Source organism: Neoarius graeffei, chromosome 19 (genome assembly GCF_027579695.1).
Source record: "Neoarius graeffei isolate fNeoGra1 chromosome 19, fNeoGra1.pri, whole genome shotgun sequence".
Lineage (NCBI taxonomy): Eukaryota > Metazoa > Chordata > Actinopteri > Siluriformes > Ariidae > Neoarius > Neoarius graeffei.
In genome coordinates, this window is record NC_083587.1 from 22,900,500 (window position 1) to 22,921,022 (window position 20,523).

The 20,523-nt window shown below is 44.7% G+C and overlaps 1 protein-coding gene across 1 annotated transcript in view; it reads right to left on the reverse strand.

Annotated features, from left to right (window-relative positions):
• Positions 1-17,456, reverse strand: part of LOC132867885 (solute carrier family 22 member 13-like) — a 20,908-nt gene extending 3,452 nt beyond the window's left edge. The window contains exons 1-8 of the mRNA XM_060900855.1: positions 17,083-17,456; position 16,811; positions 7,239-7,342; positions 6,876-7,030; positions 6,634-6,802; positions 5,282-5,402; positions 5,106-5,200; positions 4,688-4,902 (exon numbers count right to left, since the gene is read on the reverse strand). Coding sequence (XP_060756838.1) covers positions 4,688-4,902; positions 5,106-5,200; positions 5,282-5,402; positions 6,634-6,802; positions 6,876-7,030; positions 7,239-7,342; position 16,811; positions 17,083-17,456 — 1,234 coding nt within the window. The remainder of the gene's footprint in view (positions 1-4,687; positions 4,903-5,105; positions 5,201-5,281; positions 5,403-6,633; positions 6,803-6,875; positions 7,031-7,238; positions 7,343-16,810; positions 16,812-17,082) is intronic.
• Positions 17,457-20,523: the final 3,067 nt, after the last annotated feature.

Genomic DNA, 20,523 nt, shown 5'->3' on the forward strand with positions numbered 1-20,523 from the left:
CAGGGACTTATTACAGTGGTGCTGAAACCTGGGACGTACAGAAGGGAACCACCATTAAATGGAGTCCTCCCCATTTAAGGAGCTCATCCATGCCCTCGCTACCACCCAGCAGAATCAGCATCAAGCGCTGATCGCCCTCCAGAAGGAACAAGAGCAACACTTTGTAGCCTTGATGCTGGCCCAGCAGGAAGATCGCCAGGTGTTCTGGCATTTGCTTGTGTCGGCAGGGGCTTCGACTGCCACCACAGCAGACCCTCCTCACGTCACTCTCACAAAGATGAGCCTGCATGACGATCTAGAAGTCTTCATCGCTCCCTTTGAGCAAGCGGCCGAAACATGGGGGTGGCCACTCGAACAGCGCATGACGCTCCTCCTCGCACTCCTGACTGGCGAGGCGCAGCTTGCAGCACAGCAGCTCCCTGTCAACAGCTGGCTCATGTATGCTGACCTAAAGAGAACCATCCTGCAGCGTGTCGGTCGCTCCCTGGAACAACATTGCCAGTGCTTTTGGATGCTGACATTGGAGGAGGTCAGCCAGCCGTTTGCATTCAGCCAACAAGTCTGGGACACCTGCTGGCGGTGGCTGAGGGCAGAAGACAGCAACACCAACGGGATCCTCCATCTGGTGGCACTGGAACAGTTCATCTCTCGACTTCCAGAAGGAATGGCGGAATGGGTCCAGTGTCATCACCCAGTGTCACTAGAATGATCCATTGAGTTGGCAGAGGACCATCTGGCAGTGGTTCCAACAGGAGGCAGACAAGACGCCTCTCCTCATTTCTTTTCTCTCTCTCTCTCTTCCCCCCCACCCCCCACCATGGAGGTGGGTGCTGGCTCCTCCTCAGCCAGCCCACCGCACCCATGATGTCCTCCCTTCTCCCTCTTCCATGTCTGTGTCTTCTCCCCCTCAGGTGAGTGACGCCCATAACACTGGTGCAGAGGGAAAGCCTGGGCCGATGCGCTGGCGTGGTGGGGAGCCAGAGCATCTCCAGAGTCAGGGCTCTCTGATGGAGCTGGGAGCTGTGATCCAGATCCCCGACGCGCCAGAGACCGCCCCCAATCAGGCCAGAACATATCGCATGCCGGTAAGTATTCAAGGTGATACATATCACATGTTGGTGGATTCCGGTTGTAATCAGACATCAATTCACCAAAGCCTGGTGCAAGGTGAGAGACTGGGGGGAGCACAAGCGGTGAAGGTGTTGTGTGCGCACGGGGATGTTCGCCATTATTCTCTAGTGTCTGTCCATATTCTATTCCGGGGCCAAAAGCATACAATAAAGGCGGTGATTATTCCTCATCTCACCCACTCGCTGATTTTGGGGACTGAATGGCCAAGGTTAAAGAACAGATGGAACACATTAAGAGGTGGGTCCTGCATTAGTATGTCACGGGAAGATCCCGGTGTGGCATTGCCTGGGGAAGCTGTCACAGAGCCGTCTACGTCAGCACCACATCAGGGTGATACAAGGAGTGAGGAGCAGCTCGCCCTTCCTCCCTCTCTCAGGGATTCCTTTGAGGATTTCCCATTAGAGCAGTTGCGAGATGAGACTCTGTGTCATGCTTTTGACCAAGTGAGAGTAATCAATGGTCAAACTCTCCAGCCAAGCGTGACACCGGTTTTCCCATATTTTGCTATTACTAAGGATAGGTTGTACTGAGTGATGCAGGACACTCAAACCAGTAAACAGATAACCCAGTTGTTAATCCCAAAGAGCTGTAGGGAACTCGTATTCCATGCGGCTCACTTTAATCCCATGGCCGGACACTTAGGGCAGGATAAAACACTAGCCTGAATAATGGCCGGATTCTATTGGCCAGGGATTCGCAGGAACATTCGTTGGTGGTGTGCAGCATGCCGCGAATGTCAATTAGTAAATCCCGTAGCCACTCCAAAAGTGCCTTTGCACCCTCTCCCTCTAATTGAGACCCCTTTTGAAAGAATTGGTATGGATCTTGTAGGGCCATTAGATTGGTCAGCATGAGGATATCACTTTATTTTAGTTCTGGTGGACTATGCAACGCGATATCCGGAAGCGGTGCCTCTCCACAATACCTCAGCACACAGTATTGCGGAAGCGCTCTTCAATATTATGTCCCGGGTCGGGATTCCAAAAGAAATCCTGACAGCCCAAGGCACTACATTTATGTCACGCACACTGTGCAAACTGTATGGGTTACTGGAAACCAAGTCTATCCACACCAGTGTCTATCACCCACAAACAGATGGCTTCGTGGAATGGTTTAATCGGACACTCAAAAACTTAATTCAGAAAATTTGTAAGTGAGGATGCACATAATTGGGATAAATGGCTCAAACCCCTGTTATTTGCAGTACGAGAGTTCCCACAAGTCTCCACAGGTTTTTCACCATTTGAGTTATTATATGGGCGTAAGCTGCATGGCATTTTGGATGTGCAATGAGAAAATTGGGAGGAGGGACCTGCACCTAGCAAGAACAATTCAGTACGTTCTCGACCTGCATTCAAAACTCCACACCCTCACGCACTTAACCCAGAAGATTTTATGGCAGGCACAAGAATGTCAAGTCCAGCTGTACGACAGGGGCACACACCTTAGAGAGTTAACACTGAGAGACAAGGTACTCATATTATGGCCCACATCGAGCTCCAAATTAAATCACCAAGTGGCAAGGGCCCTTCGAGGTCACACAGCAAGTTGGGGACGTCGACTATGAGGTGAGGTGAATGGATGGGGCGGGGCACTGCAAATCTATCACCTCAACCTGTTAAAACGTTGGAACAAGGGGGACCCTGTGGCATTGGCAGCGGTAGTTCCAGAGGAAGCGAAGCTGGGGCCGGAGGTAAAAAAAAAAAGTAACATCTCAAACCACTCCAGTCCCTTGTGAAGACCACCTTTCACCAGCCCAACTCACCACTTCCAGTCCCTTGTGGAGACCACCTCTCACCAGCCCAACTCACGGAAGTGACCAAGTTGCAGAAGGAATTTTCCGACATGTTCTCGCCCCTTCCTGGTTACACCCACCTCATAGAACACCACACATTGAGATGCTCCTGGGGGTGGTGGTGCGTAGCCACCCTTACTGCTTTCCCAAACACACACAAACACACACACACACAAAAAAAGGGGGGGGGGATGAACTCAAGGCCATGTTCGAAATGGGAGTCCCACAGTGACTGGAGCAGCCTCGTGGTCCTGGTTCCCAAGATTGATGGGTCAGTTTGGTTCTGTGTGGACTATAGAAAAGTCAACACGGTGTCTAAATTTGATGCATACCCTCGCATTGATGAGTTGCTCGATTGGTTAGGCACTGCTCACTTTTATTTGACGCTAGATGTAATGAAGAGATATTGGCAGATCCCCTTGACTCCTCTACCCCAAGAGAAAATGGCCTTTTCCACACTGTTTGGGTTACACCAATTTGTCATGCTTCCTTTTGGGTTATTTGGGGCTCACGCTACGTTCCAGCAGCTCATGGACAAGATCCTTTGCCCTCACACTGTTTATGCGGCAGCGTACCTCAACGACATCATTATTGATAGCAATGACTGGCAACGGCATCTAGAACACCTTGGGGTCATCCTAGAGTCGCTGCGGTGTGCGGGTCTCACAGCTAGCCCAAAAAAGTGTGCAAGAGGGCAAGTGGAATTACAGTATCTGGGTTTCCACTTGGGTCATGGGCAGGTGTGTCCCCAAATTAACAAGACTGCAGTGATTGTGGCCTGCTCGAGGCCCAAGACCAAAAAGGGGATGAGACAGTTCCCGGGGCTGGCTGGCTACTATCGTAGGTTCATACCTAATGATTCGAACGTCACCAGCCCGCTAACTGATCTCACTAATAAGGGAGCACCAGATCCGGTCCAGTGGACGGAGCAATGCCAAGAGGCTTTCACTAAAATAAAAGCCGCACTGTGTGGGGGGCCACTTTTACACTCCCCAGACTTCTGTCTCCCCTTTATTTTACAGACGAATGCATCAGAAAGAGGGCTGAGGGCCGTTTTGTCCCAGAAGGCGGAGGGAGAGGAGCATCCCGTGCTGTACATCAGCCGCAAACTCGATGCATGAAAGGAAGTACAGCACCATCGAAAAGGAATGTCTGGCCATCAAGTGGAAGGTCCTCGCTCTCTGATACTACATGCTGGGGTGCCCTTTCACCTGCTGTTCAGAGCATGTGCCCCTCCAGTGGCTCCACTGCATGAAGGATGCCAGAACACCCTCCAACCGTTTAAGTTCGAGGTGGTCCATAGGTCGGGGGCACAGGTGGTGGTGGCGGACTTCCTGTCCCGTTGGTGGGGGAGTCCGCTGCAGGCTGGATAGCTGCCCAACAAGAGTCGGGCGGTGGGGGCGTGTGGCGGTGGGGCCAAGTGTCAGTTTGTGAATGGAGAGCGGGGTCAGGGAAGGTGAGTGGCCAAGTCATTACACCTGTTCTCAATTAATGTGTGTGTGTTTGTTGCAGTGATGGTGGAACATAAAAGGAGGGGGAGAGCAGAGAAGAGATCTCCCCCGACCAGAACACGTGTGCGCATGTGTGACTGTGTGTGAGCAGCGAGTGAGTGAAGCTGAAAAGCAGCAAAGTAAAGGAAAATAAAGTGTGTGAGAACATCAGCTCCTGCCTGCCATGCTTCTGTACTCCACCCACATCAGGGACTTATTATAAGATTATTACCTCACTTTCATCTAAAAAATGTTTTGTATGTTTGCACACCTGCTGGGATGGCAAGAATGACCAGACATGCAGTTCCCCCGAGGAGCAACACTGCACTTTGAGATTTCTTTCTGCCAAAGCGCTCAATAAGTGGGTAGCAGCTGAGTCGAGCAGGAATCTCTGCAATGCCGAAGATGAGCTGTGTCAGGTAGATGTTCACACCAAAGTTTCCCACATTCAGACTGATCCCATAGTACACCAAGCAGATCACAAACCTGTCAAAGGGACAATGCAATTTGGGGAAAAACACCAAAATGTCAGAATGGGATTAACGTGAAGATACACATCTATATTGCACAATATTGTGCATTATTCAAAATATAATGGATGCCCAGAATATAGGTTTTGTGTGGTTTACCCTTTTTCATAAAACATATTTTGTTAAGTATTGCAAGTACTGGTACAAATTTGAACTTGCCAGATAAAGCACATAATCAACATCCTCTTTCTCAGACTCATCACTCGGAAAAGGTCCAGCATGCTGCCGGTTCTGACTGTGTTCTCAGACTCCATCTGACGGACCATACACTGACATTACAAATTCCATTAAAAACAAATATAATTAAATATTTTGTTGAGACAGACTTCAATTACCCTTTCAAGCAGAGAGTCTGAAACTTTCCTGCCATTGACCCTGGCTGCATTCAGGATTATCTTTTTGGCTTCCTCCTGTCTGCCTTGAGTCAGGAGCCATCGAGCCGACTCTGGAAGGATCCTTAAAACAGAGAGCATTTACAGATATGGCATATATTATTCAAAGAGGTTTACAGATGAGGCAAACAACAATTGAACTATATACTTGAGCATTTGCTGGATAAGGACTTTACAGGGGTTTCTGGTAGAACTGAAGTTAAAAACCAGACCTTCTACAGAACCTTAACTACTGAGACACCAGGTACCACTGGCTTCCAGATATATGGGTTTATAATCTGTTCCATACATGCCTTGTTAGCTAAAGGTCCATATATAAGATAACTAAATATATCTCATCTCATTAACTCTAGCCACTTTATCCTGTTCTACAGGGTCACAGGCAAGCTGGAGCCTATCCCAGATGACGATGGGCGAAAGGCGGGGTACACCCTGGACAAGTCGCCAGGTCATCACAGGGCTGACACAAAATCACAGACAACCATTCACACTCACATTCACACCTACGGTCAATTTAGAGTCACCAGTTAACCTAAACTGCATGTCTTTGGACTGTGGGGGAAACTGGAGCACCCGGAGGAAACTCACGTGGACACGGGGAGAACATACAAACTCGCACAGAAAGGCCCTCGCCAGCCACAGGGCTCGAACCCGGACCTTCTTGCTGTGAGGCGACAGTTAACCAACTGTGCGCACATGTTATATATACTATCTATAATATCAAGGCTCTTGCTTCTGCATCTCGATATATATATATTTTTTTTTTTTTTTTTTTTAAGGGCTGTCCGAGATGCAGAAGCAAGAGCCTTGATATTATAGATAGTATCTTAACCATGTGCAGCACAGTGGTTAACAATATCACCTCACAGCAAGAAGGCTCCGGGTTCGAACCTCACAGCCAACAGGGGCCTTTCTGTGTGGTGTTTGCATGTTCTCCCCATGTTTGTGTGGGTTTCCTCCCACAGTCCAAAGACATGCAGATTAGGTTAACTACTTTAAATTGTACATAGGTGTGAATGGTTGTTTGTCTGGCGAAGCCACAGCAGGCCTAGCAAGTCGGCAGTGGCTGAAGCATGCTCAAGATAGATGCAGTCAGGCTCATAAGAGGTGTTAGGGTGAGTCCGCACCTGAACTCAAAATTCTTGTCAAAATTCTCTCTTAACCCAAGATAACACACACTGGAATGAATTTCCACAGCAATCATTTTTGATGACCTTAGTTTAATAGACTGCAAATCCACCCGCCAACATGAATTAAGGACAGATTCAGACTGAGATTCAGAGTGAAAGCCTTACCAAAAGTAGGCACCGAGGATCAGGATTGGTGCAGACACAACTAATTGGAGAATCCTCCAATTGCGGATGCCGAAGGCCAATCCAGATAGTATCATTATCCCCAGGGCATAGCAACAGTGAGACAGGATGGTGACCAAGGCCCGACGTGATGGACCACACCACTCAGGGCCTACAAAAATATTAGCCATCTCTAAAGTAATGTTAGTAAAAGGAATGGTATAAATTGTGTGTTCCATCAGTACCTATGATGTTGGTAGTGTTGGTGACGCCAGATATAGTGACACCAACCACAAAGCGAAGAGCAATATAGATGTAAAAGTTGTAGGAGAAAGCAGCACCCACACCAAACAAGAACTGCAAAGTTAAAGAGAGTAGCAGAACAAAACGCCGGCCATATCTGCAAGGGTAGAAAACATGACAAGAAATTTGCCTTTTGTCATTACTTCAGCTCTATGGCCTCAGTCACTGTCTGACCCCAGTGTTGTGATGTTCAGTGAAAAAGTATAGAATAGTCATGTAGTATAGTGGGCAATAGAATAAACAATTAATTTACTACTAATTGTGTCCATTCTCTTGGTTATTTTGTTTATAGGAAGCCTCCTTACTTGTCAGCCAATGGTCCAAACAACAGAGCTCCAATGAGGAGTCCGGCCATGTAGATAGATTGTGAGGTCTCATTCAGAGTCTTACTTTCACACACCAAGTCAAACTAAAATAAATAAATAAATAAATAAAAAGAAGAAAAGGAGTAAAAATATCAAAGCAAGCATTTAACCAAAACTTGGTGTCCCAGCAGCCTTCTACTTTTGAATCCATTTTGCATCCGAAGGGTCTATAATTTGCCCATTTGAAGGAAAATTTTAGGTAAAACCTGAGATGGCCGCACCTGCAGCCACACAAATGCATGAAAGTCGGTAACCCTCATGCATTAGCATATTTTAGTTTCTCAGACACTAATAGTTTCACACCCATATTACACACACCAACACATAAATTAAGACACATAGTCCTTAATTTCATATAACATATCCATGATTAATTTAACTTAAAGGTACATAAGTTATCTCTGTAGTGCACACATTTAGTTAATTTATGTATATTCAACATTATGTTAATTTATTCTAGGTTCTATTTCCCTTTTCTTTTTTTCTGGTGCTGGGGGGTGCTGGGCTGCTGAGGTCATCTGGCAGGATCTGGCAAAAAGCTGAACCCTGGGAGGAGTGGCTTTAAATGCAGGAAGAAGCAATTGGGCCCAATCATGTTCCTGCTGCATCAGAAGACATGCAGAGGAACATGCATAGAGACATGGCTATGCGGACTCACTCCAGACTCTGTGCTGCAGCTGGCTGGCTTCCAACTTTTCAGAGCAGACCATAACATGGATCTCTCTGGATAAAACAAAGGGTGGTGGAATCTGTTTTTATGTAAACAGGGGCTGGTGCAGTGATGTGTCAGTGATCCTGAAACACTGTTCTCCCAACCTGGAATCATTTATCATTAATTGTAAACCCATCTACTCCCCGTTTGAGTTCGCTTCATTCATTCTGGTTGGTGTTTACATTCCACTACAGGCCATTGTACAGAATGCACAGTGCATGCTGGCCGATCAGATACTGGGTGTGGAGCAGACTAACCCGGAGGACTCCCTAGTTATTGTCCTCGGTGACTTTAACAAAGGTAACCTCAGCTACGAACTACCAAAATACAAACAGTTTATTAAACCAGAGAAGAGTATATTTTGGATCACTGCTACACTACAGTCAATAATGCCCATCACGCCCTCCCCCGGGTTGCACCGAGCTACTCTGACCATGTCATGGTCCACCTGATTCCTGCATACAGGCAAAAATTAAAGCTGAGGAAACCTGTAGTGAGGGCATCTAAGATGTGGAGCAATGAGGCTGCAGAGAACCTTCAGGCATGCTTGGACTGTACAAATTGAGATGTGTTCAGGACTGTTACCAATAGTCTGGATGAGTACACAGAGGCTGTGACGTCCTACATCAGCTTGTGTGAGGACTGCTGCATTCCATCACGAACCAGGGTGAGTTACAATAATGACAAACCCTGGTTCATAAGATAAGCTCAGACAGCTAAGGTGGCAAAAGGAAGAAGCGTTCAGAAGTGGAGACACGGACAGGTTTAAAGAATTGAAGAACAGGTTTAGCAAGGCAGTGAGAGAAGCTAAACGTCTGTACTCTGAGAAACTCCAACACCAGTTCTCAGTCAGTGACTCAACATCTGTGTGGAAAGGGCTCAGACAGATCACTGACCACAAACCTTCAGCCCCCCACTCTGTTTATGACTTGTGCCTGGCCAACCAACTGAATGAGTTATACTGTCACTTTGAAAGACAATGGGACTGTCCTGATGGCATCCCCCGGGACTCCACACTCCAGCTCCAGCCCACCACCCCAATCATCTCCTCCACCTCTACTGCTGCCAGGGCCTCTCTACAACTTCACACCTCGGAGGCCCATCCACCTTCCACCACAGCCTCAACCAAGCAGCTCTTTAAGAAGCTGAACCCCTGCAAAGCAGCAGGTCCTGACTCAGTCTCACCATTTACCCTGAAGCACTGTGCTGATCAGCTGTCTCCGATGTTCACAGATATCTTCAATACCTCACTGGAGACATGTCATGTGCCAGCCTGCTTCAAGGCCTCTACCATTATCCCTGTCCCCAAAAAGCCAAGGATCACAGGATTAAGTGACTCCGGACCCATTGCCCTGACTTTTCTGGTCATGAAATCCTTCGAGCGCCTTGTGCTTTCCCAGCTCTAAACCATCAATGACCCGCTCCTGGACCCCATGCAGTTTGCCGACAAACCCAACAGATCTGCCAATGATGCTGTTAACATGGCTCTTCATGTCATCCTCCAGCACCTGGACTCCCCAGGAACCTATGCTAGGATTCTATTTGTGGATTTCAGTTCCATCTTCAACACCATCATCCTGGCTCTTCTGCCTGACTCCACCTGCAGGTGGATCACTGATTTCCTGTCTGACAGGAAGCAGCACATGAAGCTGGGGAAACATCTCTGACTCCTGAACCATCAGCACTGGATCCCTCCCCAAGGCTGCATCCTTTCTCCTCTATTCTTCTCCCTGCACACAGACAGCTGTACCTCAAGTCATCAGTCTGTCACGCTCTTAAAGTTCACAGATGACACCATCCTCACTGGACTCATCTCTGATGAGGATGAGTCTGCCTACAGGTGGGATATTGACCATCTGGTCTCCTGGTGCAGGCAGAACAACGTGGAGCTCAATGTTCCAAAGACAGTGGAGATGATTGTAGACTTCAGGAGGCGCTCTGCCACACCCTCCCCCATCACCCTGTTTGACTCCCCAGTAACCTTTGTGGAGTATTTCTGCTTTCTGGGCATTATAATCACCCAGGACCTTAAGTGAGAGACGTATACCTGCTCTTACCAAGAAAGCACAGCAGAGGATGTACTTCCTGTTAAAGTTGAAGTCTGATCTGCCAAAGACAATGATGGTGCACTTTTACGCCATCATTGAGTCCATCTTCACCTCCATCGCCATCTGGTATGCTGCTGCCACTGCCCGGGACAGCATAGACTGCAGCATACTGTATAATTTGCTCTGCTAAGAGGATGATTGGCTGCAACCTTCCATCTCTTCAGGACTTGTATGAGTCCAGGTCCCTGAGGAGAGCAGAAAGGATTGTGGCCGACCACTCTCACCCCAGACACAAACTTTTGGAACCACTCCCCTCTGGTAGGAGGTTGAGGTCCATGAGAACAAAAACCTCATGCCATAAGGCCAGCTTTTTCCCCACTGCAGCTGCCTCATCAATAAGGTCAGAGACCCCCACTGACTCCAACCTCACACTTCCAATCTGTGACATTAATGCACTTCGTTTCTGAACTGCAATTTTGCACATTTCAAGGCCATGTCATGCATCTCCATTCTGTGAACCTTTATTGCTCATTCCAGCTCACACTGTACAGCTTGATTATTGACATCCCCCATTACACATTCTCTTTGTTTCACACACTCTTGTCTGTGACCCATTTTTGCACATTTTGGGCATAATGCACAGCCTGGACTCCAACAACTCATGCACATACCCCTTAAATGTCCACTTTTCAAATTTGTATATTTCAGATTCTTCTATTTTCACACATGCGCGTGTGTGTGTGTGTGTGTGTGTATATATATATAGGTGGAGGTCAGGCACATTCAGCTGGAAGAGCTTGTCCTGCAGAACAGCCAGGATGATGGTGTTGAAGACAGAACCGAAATCCACAAATAGAATCCTATTGTAGGTTCCTGGTGAGTCCAGGTGCTGGACAATGACGTGAACAGCCATGTTAACAGCATCGTCGGCAAATCTGTTGGGCCTGTAGGTGAACTGCATGGGGTCCAGGAGCAGGTCTGGTTGAGTGCTAACTGTTATTGCAAGAAGAATTTGTTTCCTTTTCTGCCAGTTGTCAGTGACTACTTGGGGCATGCCATGCGGTGTAAGGACGACAGCTGACAAATCAGAAACACCCATTCAGTCATGTCCCGCCCTCCTGCCCCAGTTAAAGACAGCTGACAAATCAGAAACACCCATTCAGTCATGTCCTGCCCCAGTTGAACACAGCTGCCACTCGGCAAAAGAAAAAAAATGCTGCGTTCATGTTCTATGGGAAGATGATATTTTCCAGTTGGGAAGTGGTATTTACCAGTGTGTTGTGTTCACATGCTTTTGTTGTTGTTGACAAAGGACGTGGACTGCTAGTTAGCAATAGTTAGTGTTAGGTTTATATAAGTATTATTCTTGACCAAGAAGGCAGTAATTTATTAAAATGGTGACAAAATTAAGGATTAACTTAAGGTTCAGTTAAAAATTACCTTCTGTCTCGGCTGGACATTGTTTGGGAACATTTTGCTTATTTTTTGATATGAATGTGTATTCATTCAGAGAGGTGTCTGAAAGATTCACCAAGGTCTGTTTTGGTGTCAGATCGACCCACACACACTCTGAAATGGTAGAATTAAGGTTCATGTTTATGTTAATTCATGTTTAGTTGAAACTTAGGTTTACAGCTTCTTAAAAGCTTGAAATATACTATGGTAGTGATTTGGATCCCGTAATTAATGAATGCATTCCGTGATTAATGTTAGTTTTATAGTTTTAGATTAGTTTCATAATGACATTATAATTATAGTTAAGATCTTATGATTCTAAGGGTTTTTAGTTTAAAAGCATTAACCTAATTTAGTTATGAGTTTAATACTGTTAGTTGTTTAATTGTTCTCTCTCTTTCAGACATATTCTCATTGTTCTTATGTTTAAGTTGTTCTTATTTTTATGTTTATTTTCTTACAACATTCTTTGTTTTAGCATTATTAAAGACATATTTGTTATTTTGCTTATGTTGATGAAATCAAGATGTAATTTACTGACTTAACACACATTCATGTGTTAAGAAATTATGTTAATTATTAAGATCCTTTCTGTGCAAACTAATGTCTTTGACCTTCTCTGAATAGACTCCGTAGACTAGACATTCTGTGTTTAGATATTCCATGCTCTAACCATAATATTGACCATAAGCCGAGACTCTGATATCTATCTGTACCTTACTGTCATCAGAAATATGTTTTTATATTATGATTGATTCAAGATCATTACCCACTTCTACATAGACGCACACCCATTACACACACACACACACACACACACACACACACACGAAGACAAAACATAAACACAGAGATACTATAAGATGTTTCCAAGAATGTTTCCATTTTGACGAAGTGACTGTGCGAATAAACTGGCATGTGAACTCTCTGGTGTTCCCCTGTCTGTTTCTATCGACCTGTTTCATTCGTCCTCGGATCCAAGGGGGGCCCACGAAGGAATCGGGGTCTCTGACTGGGGTTGAACCCCAACAGTTAGTTAGCTATTGTTAGCAATAGCATCTGCTCTGGATAGGTAAAAACAAACCATAACACATTTTTAAAGGAAACGGATTTCTAACATATTATATTACACTTGTTAATGACGCAATATTGCATAGATACCAAAAACTACCCACTAGTGCTAGTAAAAAAAAAAAAAACTTTAGTAGCGTACAATGCTTACCATTCAAGTGTCTTGTACCGCTCGCCACCATGTTGAAAAGGTTAAAGTTCATCTCATCTCGGCAACTCGTGTATCAAAATTTTCTACGAGTTGCCCAGTGGAAAATACCACAAGAGGGGGCGTTCATGTGTGCTTTCCATGTCAGCGTTTTTGGTATTTACCATAATTCCCATAGCACATGAACGCACCAAAAGTGTAGACACAGGCTTTTTAGCTTACAAATTACTATTCTGTTTTTTTATTATTATTATTATGAGAAGGCACATCGAGTTTAGTTGACTAAGTTTATGTCGCAGGGCTTGGTTGGGATTGGGTCGCCTTGTGAGAGCCGTGTGTCTGAGAAATGGTGGTGAAGACTTTAGCGCACATGAGAGGTGCATCTTGTGTGTTTGCCTTCGCCACCAGGGGGGGCCCTACATCCTGACCCTCGCCTGCTGTTTCAGAGGGATCTCCTCCCCCTTTCACGAGATATACCCGTGGTTCCTGGCCTAGTCATGCCAGCAAATAGCTTTTTGCCATTTTTCTTGGGCTCTTTTGTTTTCTCTGTTGAGGGGTCTGACGTCTCCTGTAACAGTTCTTTAATCTCAGCCAACTGGGCTTTTAAAGAGTCCAGCTCTGAGTGGAACTCACCAGGTTGGTCTGAGTCACTGTGTTGGTCGTCTCTACCCTTGCGTTTAGAGCTACGGTCGGAACGCTTCTGCCATTTCTGGTCAGAGCGGGGATGACGGTTTTGCTGCCAACCGTTTTGTTCCCTACGACCCTTTTCATGTGATGGGCGATTGCCATAGTCACTGTGGACTCGCCCTCGGTCCCTCCTGGCCTTACCTTGTCGATTTTTCCACTCACCCTTGTGATGGTTCGGCAAGGATCGGGCTGGACCGGAATTTTTCCAGGTGGGCCCCCCTTTCGGTGCTTCACCTCCTTCTAAGGTTAGCGGGGGCTTGTCCTCACCCTGGAGGCTAAGGACTCTGGGTTCATCATCATTTCCGTTTGCGGTTTTGACAATGGTCTCCCAGGTCATTTGGGCTAGTCGCCTAATTTCCCTCATCGAATAGCGACCTTGTCGACACGTCAGTGTGACATGGGTCCGCACGCTTGGGTGGAGGTTATGTAAGAAGAGAGATATGAAACCTCTATCTTCTTCCAACCCTGGTGCACTACTACCTTGGAAATAGGCAGTACGTAGCCGTCTGTAATATTCACGAGGCGCCTCAGACCGTTTTTGTTTGACTTGTAATGCACACAATATCGCGGAGGTTTCGTCCGTGTATGGCGCATATTCTTCCCTCATGTAATTGCGAAGTTTCGAATAACTATCGCGAATGTTTGGGGGTAGTGTCTCTAAAAAGGCACAAACGCTACTACTGGAGGTCTTCCAGATTAGTCTAAGTTTTTCACGTGTCGTGGCGTTCGGCAGGTCCATCAGGCATCGGTCAATTCCTCGTAAATAATCATTTACGTTAGTTCTTTGATTGTCGGGATCGAATTGTTCGACATCTTTGGCAAGTAGGTCAATTTGCCGTAAGCGAAGGGTTTGGTGCACGTCCTTGTGCGACCTTCTTGGCTCTTCTGAGCACTCACTATCTAAGCTACTCTGGTGTTGTTCCCGTTTCGCACTAGATTCGTGGTCTGATTCATCTGAAGATGGATCAGGGAGACTGAAGCGCACTGACCTAGGTGTGCTACGGGCCTGGGCTCGGGATGAGCGCAGGGCGGCTCCATCCTGGCTAGACGACGACGGAGTCGTGTAGCGAGTTGATAGAGTTTGGCGGGGTGTCTGGTCCTCGACCAGATCATTTACGGTGTCCGGTTCGGACGCCTCTTCCTGCTCTGAGCTTTGGCGCATTGTTGGGGGTCTTTCACGCCCCTCGCGCTGCTCATGGGGGGGTCTGCTCCTGGGCAGCCCTCTTAGCAACCATTTCGGCTTTCTCTAGCCGCTTGGTGCAATCATCAAGGGAGGTCTTCAAGAGCTCACACTCCCTATGTAAATCATTATTATCGGCTGTCAGCTTGGCGTTGCTGGTGGTCAGCCTTTCAACCTCTCCGCGAAGGCATCTGATTTCTGAATCAGCATTTTGGAAGTATGATAGGAATAGCTTACCTAGTGCCGCTTGGACACTAATAGTTGTTCTTTTTGGATCTCTCATATGTTTGTTTGAATTGTCTATGTTGTTTTGGCATTCACACTCACTCGTGTACTTAATGTTTGCCTTTTCGGAGTGAATGAGGTCTGTGATGACCTCAAGGAAAGACACGTCTTGAGCGTTGTCTTCCATTTTTGAGACATGAGGGGATGCCATTTTACTTAGGCTGGATGCTAGATAATTAATCAAGTTAATTATTAATTTAATCATTATTAATTAACTATGCAATTAATTAATAAGGTTTATTTGGAAATGCTCTCCTATCCTAAGTTGAATAGGTTATGAGTATTGGTGATATGGTTATCACACTACTGTTAACCGTTTTAACACACCTGGGGATATACCTTAGCAGTTGCTGAATCAAACTGACTATTTGTTGTTGAACAATATTCCAGAAGTCAACAAACCAATCTTCCTCACACGGGGCACCAATTTAACTGTGGGTGCAATCAGTTAATTATTGAAATTAAGTGATCAATCTCGTTAAATCAGTCTCATTAAATTTTGAAGGTTAATAATTAAAATGAATCAATCCCATTGAATCGTTTACTTTGACTCATTTGAATTGAATCATACCATAGAATCACTCATTTGAAGTGAATCGTTCAATGAATCGTTTAGTGAATCATTTAGTGAATCATTCAATGAATCGTTTAGTGAATCATTTAGTGAATCATACCATTAATCCTGGTGCTTAATAATAAATTACCAAACAGCTAAATTATGGTATATTTCCAAATTATTACGATCACTTACCATTTACATAACATACGCACCCTTTCTGAATTCTTTGAGAAGATTGGGGACTTCAGATATTGTTGTTCACAAATAAACACAGTTTGTTTAATAAATGACTTTATTATACAAAGATAAAAAGATAAAAAAAATCAATATATACAAGCAGTGAGGTGTGTGTGTGTGTGTGTGTGTGTGTGTGTGTGTGTGTGTGTGAGTGTGTGTGTGTGTGTGAAGGACTTGACCATGTGTTTAGCCTCGTGTAGCTAACTACACGTGGTGGAGGCCTAGCTTGTTGGTAGCTAAACAAAAGAATGTTATCTAAACAGAACAAAGGATTAGCTCTGTGTTTAGCCTTGTGTTGCTAGTGTGAGTTTGCTAAAGGCCCTATGGCCTAGCTAAAGTGTGTTTGTTAGGCCTGGTGAGGCCTACTGAGCACGTGTTGCTAAAGACAAGGGTATTAGCCGTAGCTAACTAAAAGCTAACTTGTGGATTTCTAGCTGAGGTGTGGTTTATCAGGCCTGATGGCCTGCTGAGCACATGGTAGGCCTTGATTAGCTTTGTGTTGCTAAGCAGACAAAAGGGAAGCTGTAGCTAACCCACTAGCTCATAACCATACTGAATCCACTGAAATCTTAATGACATCAAGATGTATAATAATGAAATTATAATGTTAGTAAGAATAAGAGAGAGAGAAGCATGCGCAGCCTATCTATTAAACAATTGAGAGAACATAGAACCAAAATAAATCAACACGCTGCGTGTCTAACAGTGTAACATAAACCTGGGTTTAAATTCACACTATTTCAAATAAAAGCAAATTCCTAAGACTATCCTAATTATGCCCAAATGCCAAAATCTTACTTAATCCTGCCTTTAGCAAGATATGAAGAACTATTCGCCGGTGTAGTCTCGGGCCTCGCCGTGGGAGCACGTGAGCCGCTCGTGATGGAGGCGTAGAAACTTTCGGGTCCAGCGGAGCACTTGGGTGGTTCCCGTGGAAAGCAGAGGATTCTTGGTCCGAACCTCAGCGTTCGTGAGGAAAAGTCTCTGATCAGAATGAGATGCACAGCGCTTTTGAGTTAAAAAGGATTCAATCGCTTCTTAACTTTTAACTGCCTGGGCTGCAGTCGTGACGTCACTTCTAATGCAAGTAAACCGGTTGTAACTCAGGTTGAGTTTAAAGATCGCGCAACTCTAGAGTTTACCTTTGCCAAGGGTAAGAAGATCGCGCTGAGTGATGGATCTTGCAAGAAAGAAGACGTCTTTTTGGGTGGAGAGCGCGCCTCTTTATACGTCCAGATTCATCGGGAGCCAGACGTGAGAGACCAAGATGGAAGCGTTGTCCCATTGTTTTATGTTTCCTTGAATGATGACGTAGATGATCCCGCCCACGCGTGACGTAGGTCACACGGAAGTTGCCTGGGAATTGTAGTTCTGACACAAGATGGCGGCATGATACCTACACTCAGTAATTAAGGTGCTACTCCCTTGAGGTGCTTTGTAAATCCAGCCATCTCTGCATTTCTCTGTTGTGTTTAGTCCATAGGCTTCAATGACTTCAAATTCAAGTTCAACAGGAGTGAACATTTCACAGCTCTCATACTTGCCAGCTGGGTCTTTAGGGACTGTCAAATTTAGCTGCTCCTCGTAAGTCAGGTTCGGCCCTTGTTTCCGAATCCAGTTAGTATTGCAGTTGTGTGGGAAATTCAGGCCAGTAAACACCTGGACAAACATGTGAAAAGCTGAGAAGATGTTGGGGAGGCATATTATCCCAAGCAGGCGCTTCTGGAATGGGCCAAATTCCCCAACAGCTGACAATACCTGGTTAAAGTCAACCATCTTGATGGAAAGCAGAGTAATCCCTTTCCATCTGGCATAGCAGTTTGCCAATATGGACATTAATTTTTAACCTGTTTCAGGTTAATCTAACAAACAGGGAACACATTCACACATTTCTTATGTGGCATATTGTAAGATTGAGCTAGGGAAAAACAATGAAGAGACAAGTCAAATATTTTCCTCTTATTCAGCTGATGTAAAGTTTCAAATTGAAAATAAATGACTTGAGCACATTCATTAATTGCTATTAATTGAGGAGACTCTGAGGACAAAGTTAGTGTGTGTGTGAGAGAGTGAGTGAGAGAGAGAGAAAGAGAGAGAGAGAGATCGTTTGAGTTGTCAGGGACTTTGGAGCAAGTCAAAGTACGTATGAAAAAAAATTTAAGCACTTGAATTTCAATATAGTTTCCTCCATGATTATTGGCACTCCTTGTAATGATTAGTGAAAAGGGTCAGAAAAAAATCCACCTTTTGGTGAAGTAACTTCATTCACACTGAAACAACCGATGAAAGATTTGTTGAATAAATTTATTTCAATTAAAGGTTGGAATTTTTTTTTCCATTTTTCCAGTGCGAGATGAAACCACTTCACCAAAAGGTGGAATTTTTCTAAACTTTTTTTTTTTTTTTTTTTAATTTTTATAATCTTTCCAAGGGCAGCCAATAATTGTGGAGGGCATTGTGACTATCAGTAACTCAAATTTACAACCTATAATAAAACAGTGGAAAAGTTGTAATATGCTGTTATCAGTATGTGCAATGAAAGGAAAATGTTCAAGTTTTATTTATTTGTACAACACTTTTAACAACAGACAGTGTTCCAAAGCAGCTTTACAGAAAATTAAAGACTTTAAACATCTGAGCTAATTTCATCCCTAATAAATTTATGTATCCCTGATGAGCAAGCCTGTGGCAAAGGTGGCAGGAAAAACTCCCCCACACGACATGAGGAAGAAACCTTGAGAGGAACCAGACTCAAAAGGGAACCCTATCTTCATCTGGGTGATAACAGATAGCATGATTTTAAATAACTCGCTTGCTAAATAACTGTCTCCTATATAGTCACAAAGTGCAGCTGTGTAACCAGGAAATTTATTACAGTTTTAACACGAAGTCTGTTTTGTTCAAGTTATCAACTGTTTATTGATGGAGACTTGAATGCAAGACTGTACAGGACAACCGCAGTCCGAAAGTTATCATGGTGATTGTAGTCCTCAGCCATCGTAGCAAAACTGTAAGTGTCCAGCGCTGTCTTCCAAGTGCGACTTTTGAATAAATACACTGATGTGAGATCTTTAATTAAAAGAGAGAACAGGCATGCAAACTGGTCGGGGTGAAAAAGGTGAGAAGGGTGCACGGACACATGCAACGCGTGCAAAAGTACATTTCGTAGTCTACGTTACAAAAAAAATTGCAACCAGTGACATCTTGAATTTAATACAGTACAAAATAACTTTCCATAAACATGTCTTAATAAGTTACTGTTGAGTGGCCGGTAAATTGTACCATTTATTTGTCAGTGGCCGGTAAAGTTTGATATTTTGTGAAGTTAATTTTCACCCCTGTGTACAACACAGTGGGCTATTTACAAAAAGGTATATATTGCTGCCTGTGCTATCTAACAGACCTACCCCAGAGGACACACCTGGCCAATCCCTGTCTGTCAATTTTCTTAAAGACATCACCTATGTGAAATCAGGGGCGGATCTAGAAAAATATTTATGGGGTGGCAAGAGGGGGGCAGGAATTTTTGAGGGGTGGCAATGTATTACAGACGTATATATACTGAATTTAATCACAGTTATCACAATTTGACGACAAATAGTATGTACACACTACAAAAGGGCACGGGCTGCCATTTACAAACTCATACAGACAAACTTAATCTCATGCTTTTATTGTTCACGAAGAACACACATTCTCAGATGAGGTCTATACCGTTTCTGGACAGTTTTAACATAGAAAGAAAAACACCCTTTTTTTCAGAGTCAAGAGACTCCCTGTGACCCAGCTGTGCTATGTTTTCTGTGGCTGTTAGAACTAAAATTTCAGCTGTTTTAACGTAGTATTGATTTTAACAAAGTTATCATGTTTTTACAATATATTTATCATGTAATAACATAACATCACGTAATTTCATGATACAAAATTATTACGTTATTTCATGATACGAAATTATCACGTTATGATATTTTCATGTAATAACGTGAAAACACCTTATCAAGAAATAACGTGAAAATATGGTTTAACGTCCTAGGCTAGGCTACTTCCATTAAAAGCAGACGGCCTAGCCTAGCCTACTGTAGAACTTGGGTCGAGCAAAAACACCGAGCAAAAACATGGCTGAATCCTGAATGACTCCTATTTGTATAAATAGGGGACTACATAGGCGGCAAAACGTAGGTGTTTTTCCTGCCATGGAAGTGCACTTGTATATTGAAGAGGAAGCAATTTGCATTACAGCCTTGAATGAGGATTCAAAATGGCGGCTTGGCTCAGTTTTCCCTTCCTCCTTCAGTATGGAGCACTTGCATGTGACGTCACAGCCGATCCAGATTGTGACAGACGCCATCTTGTTGGTCAAACGCCATATTTTCGCCTTCTACTTCTACCTTTTCTTCTGGAAAACCCTACTATATACACAATTCTACTACAACGGCTGCAGCTACAAGCTCTCCCTACCTGTGCATGGTTTTTATGTTTTTTGTGTGTATTTTTGCGTGTTGTTCGTCTGTACCGGACTTCAATATCCACTACATCCGTATGGACTTACTGGACATTGGTTTCCAGCAGAAAATGACGGTTTGTAGTGATTTCCATCGCATGCACAACATTCCGGACGAGATAGTGAGACCAGCGGGGTCTCCGTGGATTGTTATCGGAAGCAAAGCGAAGGAGGCGGCGTTGGAAGTGGAAGCAAAAGTGAGGCTGCAGAGCCGGCCTGTTGACTAAGCTCAGAAAACAGCCACTCAAATCTCCACTGCTAAGCCGCTACCTCTCCAACGCCAGATCCATGGTAAACAAGACGGACGATTTGGAATTACAGCTGGAATTACCTTATTCTATT